This window comes from Fringilla coelebs (genome assembly GCF_963513975.1).
Source record: "Fringilla coelebs genome assembly, chromosome: 2".
In the NCBI taxonomy this organism is placed as follows: Eukaryota; Metazoa; Chordata; class Aves; order Passeriformes; family Fringillidae; genus Fringilla; species Fringilla coelebs.
Genome location: NC_140029.1, coordinates 94,997,593 through 95,013,417, shown reverse-complemented (window position 1 = coordinate 95,013,417; position 15,825 = coordinate 94,997,593). Strand labels below are relative to the sequence as shown.

General features: G+C 46.5%; 2 protein-coding genes across 2 annotated transcripts in view; both read left to right on the top strand.

Annotated features, from left to right (window-relative positions):
* The window catches only part of GRAMD1C (GRAM domain containing 1C), a 51,353-nt gene extending 46,933 nt beyond the window's left edge, over positions 1–4,420 (top strand). The window contains 4 exon segments of the mRNA XM_084227193.1: positions 910–967; positions 1,470–1,580; positions 2,411–2,516; positions 4,243–4,420. Of these exon segments, the coding sequence (XP_084083319.1) occupies positions 910–967; positions 1,470–1,580; positions 2,411–2,516; positions 4,243–4,320 (353 nt within the window). The 3' untranslated portion in view covers positions 4,321–4,420.
* A 1,129-nt stretch (positions 4,421–5,549) lies between these two features.
* ZDHHC23 (zDHHC palmitoyltransferase 23) lies at positions 5,550–8,593 on the top strand. Its single transcript, XM_084226380.1, has 4 exons — positions 5,550–5,662; positions 5,880–6,575; positions 7,285–7,452; positions 8,261–8,593. Exons 1-4 carry the CDS (start codon positions 5,556–5,558, stop codon positions 8,526–8,528), a joined length of 1,239 nt encoding a protein of 412 aa, XP_084082506.1. The 5' UTR covers positions 5,550–5,555; the 3' UTR covers positions 8,529–8,593.
* Positions 8,594–15,825: the final 7,232 nt, after the last annotated feature.

Below are 15,825 nucleotides of genomic sequence, written 5' to 3'. Positions count from 1 at the left end.
ATTAGTTTCACCTAGGGAGATGAGGAACATCTGTGCACTAGTTTGCACCAGGGAATGGTGGATTCCATGACAGAAGTTGAATTGCAAACAGTGCAAGTACGCTTCCCTAAAGAGGGAGGCAACGAGTATAGGAAGCACTGAGAGAATATTTGGATCAATAGCATGTGTAAAGGACTCTTTACCTATGTGGAATTGCTTCCTAATTATTTAATTTTGCTACTGTTGCTCCAGCTTTTCAGATGAGCGTGCCTCTGTGTGCATTACAGCTTTTATGTATATCTTTTGTGCAGGGCAGGATGTGCAAAATTAATTATATTTAAAGATCAGTGTGCCCACAGTGATAGGTGCTCGGTTTGGATAGAACAGGCACGCTCTGTCCCTCAGTGTCTGATCCCTGATGCCTGCTGGAAGAGCAGGTGGCCTCTCAAAGGGCTGTTTTCAGGACAATAGATAAACTGAGCCAGTAAGGATGGGACAAGTTACAGGAAAATGCGACTGACACTGCTTGTCAGAAAGATGAATGTGAGCAGGACAGAACCACGTTGCAGCCTCTCAGCTGTGTGTGATTAGCAGCACATATGCATGTTAGTAATGCATGGACTTCAACGTTCTCAGGGTATTCAGGTTTAATGTGATCATGCCCCAGTATTGTGTTCTCCCCAGCACAGTGGGTAGGGGGAATTCTGATGGAAGAGCCTAACTGTTCAGCAGAGATGACTGCAAGAATGCCTTGGTGAATGTAGGAGGTGATCCTGTGCACCTGCATGACCTGATTTTTTTTTTTTTCCCCTCAAAACTTGTTGGGCTATTCTGTGTGAAGTGCTGGGCACTGACATGTATCTATCTGCAGACATCCTTTAGGAATATTCTTTAGTACTTTTTAACCTCCTTCTCTTCCGTGCCCTATAGGGAGGAAAAGAGATGCAGTAAGTAGGACCACCACCATCATTGTAGTAATGAGTGTCTTGTAAGTACTCACTTGTATTAAAGTGTTGCTTGACTCAAGCTCATCTTGCTTTTTATGTGTATTTGTTCCTCATTTGCATGTTAAGATTGCATGTAGCATGATAAACTAATTTGAGTGGAACATGTGGGTATAAAAGGGGAGTGGATTCACTTGGAAATTACATGTGGGATGAAAATGCTGACTTGTCAAACTAGTCTGCCTTACAGGTTTACTTAGGTCTGATCCTATTAAAAAATAAAGTCTAGAATCTACCCATTGCTAATTTTAAAAGTTCCAAGAAGAGATACTATTGTTCTTTTTTTGTTATTACCCAGCTTAATAGTAACTGCTAGGAATTGTTCAGATAGATACTAATTTTCAGTATAGTGCTGCCCCACACCTTTTTTTTGCCCAGGATGCTGGGAGGATTCTGTTTCCTTAGCTGTCTTTAGTCATGATCTTGTGTTTGTAGCATTGCAACTGAATTGTTGAAAACTTGATTTTTGTTCTCTTCTGTATACAGTTTGCTGCTCTTGGTCTTGCTGAATATAACACTGTTCCTCAAACTCTCAAAGATAGAGCATGCAGCTCAGTCCCTTTATCATGTCCAGCTTCAGGAGGAAAGCTCTTTGAAGTAAGTTGAGTTCACAGTCTTTGCTTGCTTGCTTTCTTCTTCAGCTTATGTGAGAATCTGATCAAAAGAAATAAATTATAAATAATAAAATTGAGTGGTAAGTTTTCAGAAGTGGCTGGGGCTTGCTGTACTTCTCTGGTCTATGCTGAAATCCAGTGACATGTCTGACTGCATCTTGCAGCAATAAATTTCTTCTTTGACAAGCTGTTTTGGAAGAAATGTTAACCTTAGTTTGCATTTATCAGCCTGCTGTGACTCATCTTCTGTGAATATCATAGTGCTGATCACAGAACTGAAGTGTTCATCCTGTGTGAACCAGCATGTTCTCAAAAGGAATGTTAAAGATACATTTAGCTTTTTAGCTTCTCTCTGTGAGTCTCCTAAATCTCCTCTCCTTCACAAACTTCCATATTAGGTGCCTTTTGTACTCAGGCACAGAAAGGTGTTGCTTCCTCTTGAATACAGCATCAATAAAAAAGTTAAAAATCATATCCTGATTTTGAGTCAGGAAGGGATGTGGGGACCTCCTATAGTGACAGTCTCAGAACTGGTTAGAGTGACTTTCTTCCTAAGAAGGCTCTTGCTCCCTGAAGTGTGGTTTTAAACATAATGTGAGCACAGTTTTTTCTTGATGGCTGTTGCCTGCAAAGGTCTGAAGTGCTCGCTTCAAGAAAACAGCTATTGGAATTCATCTGCTGCCAGCTTTGTATGCAGCTTTTGTAAAAGGATGCTTTTAGCAATGGCGGAGCAATGGTGGCAGAGAACAGTTGCTTTTAAAAGGCATTGAGGTGCATGTTTCATGTTTCTGATGTAATCTCAATCTTTTTCAGCATATCCCCAGAAATTGTATCAAAAGAGGAGATACCTCAATATGATAAAGAACAGGTTAAACATGTGAAGGGAGTTTTAAGAGACTCAATTGAAATGCTTGAGCAGGTAGGTCTGAAAATCTTTCCTGGTGATGTTCTTGTTTCTCAACAACTCAAGTTTTCTCCCGTGTGTTATCATAGCTTGATGTGGTCTCATAAAGTTTTCTTGATCTGTTTTGCCCCAGGCTTGAGTTTAGTTAACAGGCAGTGCTTAAGTTTCTGATGTTTTGGTTGCTTTGGTTTTGAATTTGTTTCTTGGAGGGTTGGGGTTTTTTTTTTTTGGTTGGTTTTTGTTTGGGTTTGTTTGTTTGTTTGTTTGTTTGTTTGTTTGTGGGTGGGTTTGTTTTGTTTTGGTTTTTGTTGGTTTGGGTTTTTTATTTGACTAAGATGTAAGTACCCATGTCAATTTTCTTGAACTTGTCAAGTGCTTAAGAGATGTGTCAATGCAGTTCTGAATCATGACAAAGCAAAGACTGGAGTATTTCAAAACAGATTCCCTTTTCTAAGAACACTCATATTAAGATTTGTGAAGTGTTTTCCGGTCTTATTATGGAATTTCTTCATTCAGGTTTATCCTGGCATTTGCTCCCCACTACTCTTCTAGATACTGACAAGAGCTTCATTTAGCATTGATATCAAGGGGCCACCTAATCTCCAGCAAAAAATAAATCATTTCTGCAGACCATATGTTTCTGAGAGGCTCCATAGAAGATAATCCTTCTTCACAGTAACTTAAAATTTCAGGCTCTTGTATACTACAGACCAAAAAAAAAAAAACCAAAAAAAAAAAACCTGTTGTGTCTCTCTGATCCTGAAGTCCATGACTGTTAAATCCTTACAATGCTAGGCTGAAATTTCAACTCAGTACCTGAAGGACAGTAAATTCATGCTTTAGTTTTTACTTACTACTCAGGAATGTTCTGATTTTAACTTCATTTATTATATCTTGAAATGCGATGGAATAAATTATTAGTTTAGGGATGCTGAAGGGGGAATTCACATGTACCTTTCTCCATCGTTTGCTCTTTGTTCTTTCATGTAAGTACCCATGCCAATTCTCTCCGCTAAAGGAGGTTAGAAAAAGAAGCCATTTCTTACACTCTTCATTTAGAGGTGTCTCTGCATGCACAACTGCTATTCATCTATTAATTAACCACTTTGATCGCAACTTGAAAAAGCCCGAGTGCTGGAAGTTTCACTTTAGAGATGAAATTTTCTGATTTTCATGCCATTTTTATTTTCTCTGCTTACTATCCAAACAATTTCTAATTCTGAAGTGTTAAATGCTTTTTGAACACACAGTGTAAAGAAAGAAAAGTGAGAATTTAGCCACCTTTTTCAGAATGACGCTTTTTGTCTGGCAGTCCTGACACATCTTAATGCTTGCTACCTTGTGTTTTCTGAGGGTTGTCAATAATCTAAGCATGTTTTGTGCACCAAAATGCACTAGGAGGGCCAGGTAGTCAAAGAAAATTCATGTTGGGCTGCCGTGTTCCTTGGAGTATTTGCACTGAACATTATCTGTGACTAAAAATGAGTGGGGTGGTTTATCTTCTGTGCTGTTGTCTGGTGAGGTGTTAAGACTTTATCATCCTGGACTGTTAGTATTTATAAACTCTGCAGAGTGTATCTGTTAGCAGAGCACAGTAAGCTGTTTATGGAAACAGGGAGGAGGAAATCACATGAAATCTTTAAAAGAAAAGGAGGAGGGAGACTTTATTTTCCCGATATCTCTCACCCATGCAGGAGACTGACTTAAGTAATTGGTGGGGGGGTGGATTGTATCTTCACAGCTGAAGATTTCCCTTTCCATGCTCCAAAGAAGCTTTGACCACTTGAACAGGACACAGAGCAGCAAGACTGAGAGTTAATAGCCACCTCAGCTTTTCATTCAAGACGTTGGAAGAACAGATGTGTGTGTGAGGACTTGTGTGGTAGGGACTGTAACTGTCTCCTCTGGACTCTGTACTATTGCACAGAATAAAAGGTTTGTGGAAGAAGTAAGTCGGGTTCTGCGTTGCCATAGCTTGGCAGTTTTGTCTCTCCTGCCAGCCTTCTTCCCTGGGGAGTCTCAATTCCAAACAGTACAGATCTCTTGGATCCATCCCAGGGTGAGCGAGTGAGGGCAGTTGTACTGCTGGTGAATGGATCTGAACATTTCAGAGTGGAAAAAACACTCTTGACAGAGAACTGGGCTTGTCTCTTATGAAATTGCAGCTTTTTATGTCAGCGTAGGAAAATGACCATCAGTGAAGAGTGTTTTGGAGAAAAAAGAATGTTAGTGGATTCAGAGCCACAGGATCTTCATAGGCTTTTTTTAGCCACGGGGACCTTGTGAAAGCAAGTCACCCAACTTAACGATGAATATGCCTAAGATTAATTAACAGGAAAGGGTTTAAGATCTCTTGCATACTGCAAGCTTTGGCAGGCTGCCTTCTGCCATATGTTTCCAGCTCTCCCAGAGAAATTTCAGCCCTCGGTGTTTTCCCTCTATCAAGGGCTGTGCTTCAGCGTGGTGTGCCCACTGATGATGAAACTCCTTTTCATGTGCTTCAAGCGTTTTCCAAGCAGATTGAGGGAAAGAAGATGAATACAGAAAGAAAATCCCAGAAACTGCAAGGGCCCCCTCCCTCGAGTTTGGGCCGGTAGGAGGGCAGCGCTGGCTCGGGCGGTGCACAGCCCATCGGGCAGTGGTGCAGACCCAGGTGTGGGGTAGGGAGGGGGTGCAGGGTCGGTGTACAGGTGTGCGGGAGGGGCGGCTTTCCGCGGCCCCCTGTGCAGCCCCGGGGAGCGGGGCCGGCCCGGGCCCATGGCGCCGCCCCCCGCGGCCGCCACCTGTTGCGCTGCCCCTTTAAGGCAGGTGCCCCCGCGTGACGGCGGCGCCGCCCCCCGCGCGCCCATTGGCGCGCGCCGCCGTCAGGTGGACGGTCCGGGCGGGGGCACCGCCCCCCGCACACCTCGGGGCGCGCGCGGCCAATGGCGGGCGGGCGCTGCGGCGGGGGCGGGGCCGCGGGGCGGGGGCGGCGGCGCGCGCGGGGCACCTGAGGCGGCGGCGCCGGCGAGAGCCGCTCCTGACCCCGCGGGAGGGACGGGGCGGGCGGCGGCGATGGAGGAGCCGCTCTGCTGCTGCGAGTACGTGGACCGGCGCGGCCGGCGCAACCACCTGGCGGCGTGCTGCTGCGACTGCGAGGAGCTGGACGACGGCTGCGACAGGTACCGGCTCCGCGATCCCGGGGGCCGCCGACTGCGGGACACCCTCCCGGCGGCGGCATTCCGGCGGGGCTGCCTCTCCCGGCGGGCACCGGGAGCCGCGCCCCGCTTCCCGGGAAACTTGTCGGGAGAAAGGGAAAGGGGAGGTGGTGGGAGCGGGACGGGGCAGGGGGCGCGGCTGTCCCGGTGCCAGCCGGCGCTGTACTCCCCGTCCTCGCAGGTGGCTGACGTGCAAATCCCTGCCCCCGGGAGCGCTGGAGAGGATCGGCGACACCATCGCGGACCGGCTGCGGGTCCCCTGGTTCTCGGGGGCCGTGAAGATCAATGTCAGCCTCGTGCCGCCGCTCGTCCTGCTGCCCGTCTTCCTCCACGTTGCCGCTCTGCACTTCCTGCTGGGGCTCATCATCCTGACGTCCCTGCCCGTTGTGGTGCTGTGGTATTACTACCTCACCCACCGGAGGAAGGAACGGACTCTGTTCTTCTTGAGCTTGGGGCTCTTCTCCTTGGGATATATGTACTATGTGTTTCTCCGGGAGGTGGTTCCCCGGGGCCACGTGGAGCATTCCCAAGTGGTCGCTCTCACGTGCGGGTTAATTCTTATGCTTGCAGCCCTTTCTCGAGCCAAGAAGGACCCTGGCTACCTTCCCATCCCAGCAGGCAACGAGAAGCCATCGCTCCAGGGTTTGCACAACAAGACTATTAGAGGGAGCTCCAGCGGGCTCCATGGCATCTCAGGTGCTGCCAGCAGTCGTGCTGTGAATGGGGAGGCTAAAGGTTATTGCAGGATGTCAGCTGAGCAGCCAGCAGGTGTGAAAAAGGACTGGTGCACTAAATGCCAGCTGCTCAGGCCAGCCCGAGCAGGGCACTGCCGCCTTTGTGGCAGGTGCGTGAGGAGACTGGACCATCACTGTGTCTGGTAGGTTTTCACGGTTGAGGCTCCCTGTGTTTTCTGTCTGAGTTCCCTCCTTTTTAAAGTAAGCTTCTTTTTTTATAGTCCCTGGCAAATAGAATTGCTTTTGCTATGTGCAAGACCTTATGACAGTCTTTAAATACAAAAAGCTTTGTATTTACCCTTTAAAAGAACAGTTAGAATAACTGTTTATTCTAAGTGGGCTGAGCTGATAGCTGTAAGCATCTACAGCATATTTCAGAATTGCTTTTTCTTCTCTACTATTTTTTATTAGTTTGGGATTGTTTTTGATGTGGGTTTTCTTGGATTTGTTTTTTTTTTCTTTAGACTTGGTCTGTAGAGCACTAGCACTCCTGCTAGTTAAGTTGCATTAGCGCAGTCTTGGGGCAAGGGAGCCCAAAGCTACCTTTTGGGTGTTCCTGTGGTGCTGGAACCAAGGGGGCAGTAGGGTGTAATGTATCTCAGCAAAGGATACTGCCCCTGCTAAAAATTTGATGCAAACAGTCTGCTGCCGTTACCCTACAGGTCTGTTGTCTTGTGTTTGTATCCTTTCTATATAAAGTTATAAAGCTTTGAACATTTTTCAAAGTTCTTAGCCTGTGTTGACTGGAAGTACCTTGGAAATCAGGTTCTCTGACAGCTGGGGGAGGGAGAAGAATTAGAAGACGGTTTCTTTTCTTTTTTAAGCAAAGTAATCTTTTCTTTCCTTTTGGAGGATTAACAGCTGCGTAGGGGAGCAGAACCATCAAGCTTTCATCCTTGCACTCTCCTTCTTCATGCTCACTTCTGTGTATGGGATTACCTTGACCCTGCACACCATCTGTAGGGGCCGAAGTCTGTTTGTGGCATTGTTCTACTGCCCTGGGGCCTATTCTGACTACAGGTGAGATGTTTGTCTGAGAGAGAGTTGTGGTGGGAGCAGGCTTGCTCAGGCAGCTTAGCTCCTGTTCCTTGTTCTGCTGGTTGTCAGACCTGATCACAAAGTGTTCCCTAAAAAACTCTGGAAAGCAAAGATGTGTTTCTGAAAGGTGGGCAGCCTGAGACTTGGAGAGAGCTTGCTATTTATGTATGTAGAAAAAGTTGAAGGAGCTAGGATTTGAAGTATTTATTGTGTTACGTATAGATGTACTTTTAAATGTGTATGTGCCGCCCGCATGCATGTAATGGTCTGACAGCCTGGAATCCACATGCTCTCCCTCTCATTCCTTTCTATTTATCTAGTGAATGTCCTCTAAGCTATCTGCCTAGAACATGTTCTGTCTGGCAGGGAAGGTAGTGGGAGCTATTGGATATGAGTTCAGAGACCAGCAATACCACAAATGGGCAGAGTACTGCTAGTACTCAAGTGATTCTTCCTTCTACTCCATCTCATGACATGTAGAGTGAGAGCATCCTGGGGTCCTTAAATAAGGCCTGAGCACCATTACAACACGAAGAGCTTAAAGAGCTAGGTTGTGTGACAGCAACGTGTAAGAGTAGCTCTGCTATCAGTAAAAGCTCTCATTAAGTAAACCCCAAAGCTTTAATTTTGAGAAAGCCTTTAAGGATTATCTGATGAAAGCAGCAAAGTGAGATCACTGTGGCAGATGTAGACAGGGATTTGAAAGGATAGTGATTACCAGGGAAAGTCACTTTAAAGCAGCTGCTCCTGTACTAAATGGCTTCCTTTCCATCTTTTTTCCTGCTGCCAGCTCTGCTCTGTCATTCACCTGTGTATGGTACTGTGCCATTGTAACAGCTGGCATGGGATACATCCTCCTTATTCAGCTGTTGAACATCAGCTACAACGTGACTGAGAGGGAAGCTCGGCTGGCTCTGCGGGACAACACTGGGCGCAGACTGCTGGGTGGCTTAGTGATAGACACTGGCCAGTATAACAGGGGACTCCTGTGCAACTGGGGCCACTTCCTGAGCCTGGGGTCTTCTCCTCCACAGCGTTCTGCTGAGGACATCGTGTGACACTCCTCTTTCTGCAGATGGCCTTGTGTCATGGCTCACTGACTGTTTAGCAGGGGAGCAGCCCCTCCCACCAGGACTCTTCCTCATACAACAATTTCCTTGTGGTCATTATGTGGGCCATGCCCTCACTGACAACGGCGGATGTTTTCCCCGGTGGAATGGTTCTTCACATGCTGTTAGCCAGCAATAGGATGCAGAAAGCAGTAAGCCATATGTGCAGGTGGGAGAGGAGGAGCCTGCTGCCTTTTTCCACCGTGGGAAACAGCAAGAAGAGCACAAGGTTTTGAGAACTTGAGTTTCCCTTAGATGTGAATACTAGCATCGGAAGGAACCTGCTGCTGGGCTTCAGAGAGTGCACTGGTTCCTGCAAAGGTTAAGGAATCCCTGGGTTTGTACCTATGTGTGGCATTTTGGAGATGTCAGAAGAGTGAACTTTGGATACAGATAAGAGATGGACCCCTACAGAAACCAGGATCTTTGGCTAAAAGAGACTGTCTAGGCAGTCACTGGGCAGTGCTCTCCTCTCTGGTGCATTTATTTATTTATTTTTACTATCTGTGATTCCATCCAGCTGTGTACATGCTTCTATTAAGTGCCTTTGTGAGCTATGTTCCTGTAGGACTTTCTAAGATCCCTTCACCTCTTGACCCCTAAAGTTGTTATTCCATCCGTCTGTCTAAATGAGTGAAAAGCGATCCCATTGTTCTTTCTGCAAGCTGGGTCTGTATTGGTTTGAAGGTTTTGCTCATCTCCCTCGAAGTGTTTCTACTCTGATTATGGGTTGTGACATATGACAGCAGGTAAATACACCAAGTAAGGAGTTTTGAAGCAACATGTGACAGTGAACTTTGAGGGAAAACAAGAGTGCTGTCTGTCTGGTATTTCTGTAGCTTTATGGAAATTACCTTCCTCCTATGTCTACGGGAGAAGGGAGTCTGTGGGAGAATAGGCAATTCTGCTAGCGGCATGTTTGGTAGGTAGCATCTTGGTTGTGTTGCTGGTAGCACACTGAGCTTGTCTCCTCTCAACCCGGTTACTGTGGAGCTGCCTGACTGTAGATCTGATTTCTCAAGCCAAGAAGACAAGGAACAGATCAACCCTAAGGTACACAGGGAGAGGTGGAGATATGTTGGAGGTGTTTGTTTTTGGGACAGAAGACCTGTACTGGCAGGTAAATTAACCTGTTAAAATGTGCTTTTGCAAGAGTGCCATTTTTTCCTCATCAGCCTACAGCTGTATTATGGCCTGGACTTGAGCTTCGACCAAAATAACAAGGTTTTGGTAGCAGTGGTTTCTGGATTTCATGGGTGGGACTTTTTCTGGCTTTTTGTTTTAAACCCTTTATGTATGCTGTTGGCCCTGCGATAATAGGAAAGGTCTGTCTGGAAGAGCTGGGGACCATGGCACAAGAATTTCAGGTTGGGCCCAAGGTGCAAAAGCAGAGATAGAGCTTTGTCCTTGCTATGGTGTCTTCAGATGTGTGCAGTATGCATGGGTCATGCCTGCCCCTGAGTGCATGGGCGGGCATGGCAGGCAGCTGGAGGATGTTAGGCAAGTGATGCACATTCACTGTGCTGCTGTGCAGTAGCTTTGAAGAATAAACGGATGCATGGTGCCAAAAGAAAGCAGGGTCGGGGCTCTCCATTGGGATCCCTGCCATATTTTTTGAGAGTGCTCCTCATATGTCCCAGTTTAAGGTAAAGACTATGTCATTCTTTGAACTGTTTGGTTTCCTCAAGTGGCACATTTTATAACCAGCAGATAATTGAGGAGCAGCTGCGTTTGGAATGTGGCTATACAGTTACTGAATTTCCCTTATTTCTTTCCCCTTTTCATCCAGTAAGCAGTTCTTTATAAGGAGGTAAAGGGACAGCTCTTTTGCTTCTTACCTCTAACCAAGCACAGTAGAAGGTTCTGACCACTTTTTTGACCCTAATGTGAATAAAAAAGTACACAGCTGGACAGTGCAGAGTTCCTTTATGACCTTCTGTTCGGAGCTTGAAGCCTGATCCTAGAAGTCCAAATTGAGACAAAGTTGCTTCCACTTGAGTTGTCTGTAAATGTTTCTATGGCACATATGTATATTGTGATTCCTGCTGAGATGATGTCAAGCTTGGCAACCCTCGAGATAAGAATGCTGTGGGCTAGCAGGATCTTCTTAGATCTTACCCTGCTGGCAGTGAGGAAGATAAAGGCAGAAGGACCTCCTGGGCTAAATGAACCCCTGCAGTGGAGACAGCCAATTTGTCCATCCCTGTGTGCTGCATGCACAGGAATCAATCGTGCACCCACAGGCTGAACAAGCTCTGGGAGCTTTGAGCTTTTGCAGGTTTGAGATAAGTGATTTCTCAGAGTCCTGCTACTCCTGGCCAGGAGAAAGCAGAGCAGATCACAGGGTGCTTCCTTGGCAGTGCTAACACTGTGGTGTTCACTTGCTCCCCCAGGCAGAGATTGGTTTCACCTTTGCAGCCTGTCTGTCACTGTAGCCTTGTCCCTTGTCTCTTAGTGAGTGGGAGGTTTCATCTGAACTGCTTACACTGAGACTCACTCTGAGCTGTTCTCCCAGGCATCGTGGAATTTGGAGTGCAGATTAGGAACAAAGGACCTGAGACTAATGTAACCATTCCGTACCTTGGTCAAGCATGCTCCTGTAGAGTGGCAGCAAAGTGCTAAAGTAAATTTCATTTTTTGCACTGGCTCCAGGGGGAACTGAAACCATTCAGGGCACTAAAGGATTGCAAGGATGAAGTTTTTTTAGGAGGAAATGCAGTGCTGGTTCCTCGGTGAATAGGAGGTTCAGGTGCCTTCTAATCTGCATAGTAATGGTGACTGTTTCTTTAACAGCATGGCATTGGTTTACCTCTTCTTCCTGATGGGATTTGCTTTGTGAATGTGTTGGGAGATGAGAAGCATAAAGTAATTGGATATTTCAAAGGTATCTAAATGGGTAGAAGAGTTTCAGTACCCTTCAGATGCATATGTGGCAACTCTCCTTTAACATCCCTGAGAATTAGCAGGAAACCCTTGGAGGGTAATGCTTCCTTTCCAGTTATTGCAAGGGCAAACTGTTGTGATCTGGTGTGCTCAGGAACAGTTTATTCTCTGAGTAATTTCCTGCTGAGCTTGGTACTGACCATGCTGGTACAAAAATGTTAAAATCTAGTCATACAGTGTCAGTCCTTGGGCTCCCTGTGTTAGTAGCTGCCTAGATCCATGCTGCCTGGGAGTTGGAGCAGTGGGAGCAGCCTTCATGTGACAGGGGACTTGTGGGTTGTGTGTGGCCTTCAGGCAAGGGCCAGTGTCTCACCTGTAAAGCTGTATGTCTGGCAGGGCAGGAAACCATACCCTGCTGGCTCTTGATCATTTTCCCTGCGTGTGAAGAGAGGACCTAAAACTGATCGAGAGCAGGGAAGGATTTTGGTAATAGCCAGCCTTGATGTTTTTCCACCCAGACTTTGAAAGTTAGTTTATCTTGTTTTACCCATGACCTTTTAAGAGGCATTTGTTGTTTCACAAATAGTGTGGACTTCTGCAGACCAGGCAGCTCTTAGGGGCCCAGGGTTCTGGTTTTGCTGGTGTTGTAGTGTTGCACTCTCCATGTCCAAATGCCATCACCCCACTGTTTGGAGTCTCTGGTAGGAACAGTTCACAATTAGATACACCCTGTAAGTGGTGGCTTGGCACTCTTTAACTGTGTCTTCCTGCATTGTGCTTTTTTGTAGGCCAGTCACAGGTCCCCACGTCGACTGTTTCTCCATTTAACTTGTCCTCAAATGACAAAAGTCACTGGTGAGCCTGAGCTGGTGCTGCTTGTGACTCCTAATCACATTTCAGCCTTCATGCTATGATGGTGCTTTTTTTTCCCTTCAAAGTAGGTTGCTTTCAAGTGTCTTAATGAAACCATTTGCTGTAAAATTTCTTCAGAAGATAAAATGGATACTGCCTCACTGCCTAATGTCTTAATAATGTGCTTGGTTTTTCCTCCTATATGAATGTATATTGCCTCATTAGGGCAGGAAGCCTGTGTGATTATGGATGTGTTTTCCTGTATTCCTTTCAGTGAAAAATTCTACAGCTACCTAGGATTGGTTTTTTTGCCACTACCAGGAGGATCTTGCAGCAAAAATCTGTTTGTAGACAGGTGAGGTTCTTTGTGAAATGTGGGAATTCAGCCTCCCAAGATCTTTTCTTTGTGGAATTTTTCTACTGATAATGTGAAGAATGATGGGCTCTGAAAGAAAGTGGAAAGTATTTTTTTTTAAACCTGAGCTTCAGGAAGAAATTTTGTGAAACATTTGTGAGCTTTTTTAGAGAGACTGATGTGTGTATGTTTATGTCCATTTTGCATCATGTTCAGTGTTTTCAAATGGGTATCAAATGAATCAAAATAAATTAATGAAATGATCTGTGGAGTGACCTGTTGATTTCTGCTGATGCATGCAGGCAAGCTGAATGATCAAAAGCTGCCACTATCTCATGGCTATTTAGCTGAGAGCTGGACTTGGAAATAAGGGAGCAAAAGCTAAGGAAAACTTGGGAAACAAATGTTCTTCCAGTTCTGCAAAGGTTGACCTTTGGGTTCGTTGGTGGAGAGATGAGAGACCTGCTGGCAGTTCTCAGCATCCTAGAGACATTCCCTCATGGTAGCAATTTGAATGGTAGCAATTTATCCTACAAGCAATGCATTATCAGTATCTGAGCAGGTTCCAGGCCTTTTTAACCTGTGTCTTGTTTTTGCCCTGACACCTGCCCACATAATACACCCAGAACCCCAAAAGGGAACAATCTCTTGCTTTAAACTCTTTTCTAAGCCATATTTGGAAATTACATAGGATGTTCTTGTAGATAGTGGGAAGATGTAACTTTAATTCTCTTGGTATCTTGGGACTGCTGCTGAAAGTCAAGACAACTTTTAATGAGTAGACTCACAGGTGCCTTTGATTGTTCCAGAGCTCACCTTTGATTTGCCTGGTTGGTACTTCTGTGTGCTGTTCAGTTGTTTGTTTAAAGATAACTCTGCACTGCTGACAGCAAGGACCTTCCAGTAGGGTTTTAGTTGGATGAGACTGGTGTTTGCAGAAGGATGTCAGACTTGGACACCCAAGGATGACCAGCTTTAACTCCAGTGCTGTTGCTGGGGACACAAGAAACTTTTGTCTCCCCCTAGCTTTTATTTTTTCTCGTTGTGGCTTCCTGTGCTGGCCCTGCACAGCAGGGCCATGCCTGGAATGGCAGCTCCTGTGCTGGGAGGCCAAGGTCCACTGCTGGGGCAGGTGCCTGTAATGGGTAACAGGTTTGCAAATATGTGGGCTGTGGATCACACTCCAGTGGTCCATGGACCCCTCCCAGGCTAACTATTGTTCCTCCCTGCCTGGGGGGAGGAGAGAAAATTGTTTAATATTTCAGGCACTCTTTCAGATCCAGTTTGTGCAGGGCGTGGGGGACTTGGAAGTGACTGGTGTACAGATTTGATGAGAAGATGGTATTTCTGTGGTTAAGGTTTTTGGGAAACTTAAAATGCTGTAGGAGCAGGGGTGTTGCTAGAGGATGGGGAGTTTGCAATCACTTCAAGGTTCTGTATTTGCTGTTGTACTGCAGTAAAAGTCCTCCTCCCACCCCTGTGCAGGAGAACGAAAGCCTGGCTGTGCAGCCACCTCCCTCTCTTGCTAAGAAAAGTGAGGAGCTGACAGGCAGGAGTGTGCCTGAGCTGTGAGTGTGGGCTGGTGACCAGCATTAAGGCACTGACATCTGCGTCTAGCCAAGTGTTGGAGCAGGAGGAATGCTCTGGCACAGCTGCAAGCTGAAGCTGTTTCCTTGGTCTGACAAGCTCTCTCATGTCACCCTCCTGTGGGAGCCTCAATTTGCAGAACACCAACATTGTGCCAGGGATTTTAGGGGTATCCTGTGCATCATCTGGCATGGCCTTGCTTCTGCCAAGGAGGTATGAGTTGTTTCAGCCAAGTGTGCATCAACAGGGAAGTCAAGGGGCTTCTCATGTCCCTTTTGATTTAGACCATGTTCAGTATGAATTTGCCTGATCCCTGAACATCTTCCCTATCCTTCAGCTGGATCTAGCTGAGGCTTCAGCTCCATGCATGCACTGGCAGTAGGCCAGGGCTGTTGAAGCACAGCTCCTGGATCTTCTTTTGGCTTCTTGCTGCTGCAACTGTCCAACCAAAGAGCATCTTGTCAGGAGAATCTTTCAAAGCTACTAGGAATAGACTGAAACCCTGGAAGGTAAGACTTTTGGAAACAAAGGACTGTTTCCAGAGTGTTGACTGTACTTCAAGTTCTTTGGAGGAAACAAAGCCCCACATAAGCAGCATTATTTTCATGGATGGTGAGTGGGCACTAAGATGAGTGGGAGCTGTGGGCTTTGAGGACAAAATGTGCATTGCTGGGGAAAGAATCTGCAGTTTAGTAAAAAAGCAAGACACAGGATACACCCCTGAGTAGCTAGTGGTTTGGGGCACCTTTTTAGCTGTGCAAGATATAAATTCAATACATGCCCAGCCTGTTACTAGGGTCAATTCCAGGCTGCATGTGGGCACATCCACTCTACTGCTACAAATTCCTGGTCCTCCCCTTACAGCTGCAGCATGTCCTGTCTCTGGCTGGCTGGAATGCTGCCTTCTCTCCAGATGGAGATACTTTCTCTCTCACCTTTTGACCTCTGGGTCACTATTGTCCTTACACAAATACAGAGGGAGGGTGGGCCAGAGGCCTTCCTTGCTGTGTTCATTGTCAAGCCCCAGTAGAGAGGAAAATTCCAGCAGAAAAATGGGAGCATAAGGGTAGGTTCAGGAGTTCCAGGGGCTCATTGGACACTACATGGCAGAGACTTCCAATGGGAAAGAATGTCCCAAGAGCAAGTAGATTGCTGTTAGCACCAGGTATGGTTACTAGCTGCACTGGGGCATTACTTTGGGAGCTCAGCCTCAGCTCTGTTCCTCCCTGCCTGTTTGGCTCAGTCCTCTGCAAAAAACACTCCCTGCTCTTCCCCACAACACGTGTTGTCCAGCCTCTCCCAGCTTGTGCTTCCTCTCACAATCTGCCTCTTAATGCAGCCAGATGGTCTGAGCTCACCCACGCTTCATGCAGGCACCTTCAGCTCCCTGCACTTGGAGAACGCACTCGTCTGACCTGCTGCTGGTTGGTCTGCACTGCGCCTGTGGGAGATGGGGAATGTTTGGGTGTTGCAGAGGATGGCTGTGGGAGGTACCTGTGAGTGACAGCTGTCTTCAGACCTGCACCAACAGCCTGGCTTTGTGGCAGGGTCCTTTTTCTGGCCACATCC

Coding starts and splice junctions, on each gene's coding strand:
- ZDHHC23 (XM_084226380.1), top strand. CDS start 5,556: ATGGAGGAGCCGCTCTGCTGCTGCGAGTACGTGGACCGGCGCGGCCGG. Junction 5,663..5,879: donor CTGGACGACGGCTGCGACAG/GTACCGGCTCCG, acceptor CCGTCCTCGCAG/GTGGCTGACGTGCAAATCCC. Junction 6,576..7,284: donor CTGGACCATCACTGTGTCTG/GTAGGTTTTCAC, acceptor TTCCTTTTGGAG/GATTAACAGCTGCGTAGGGG.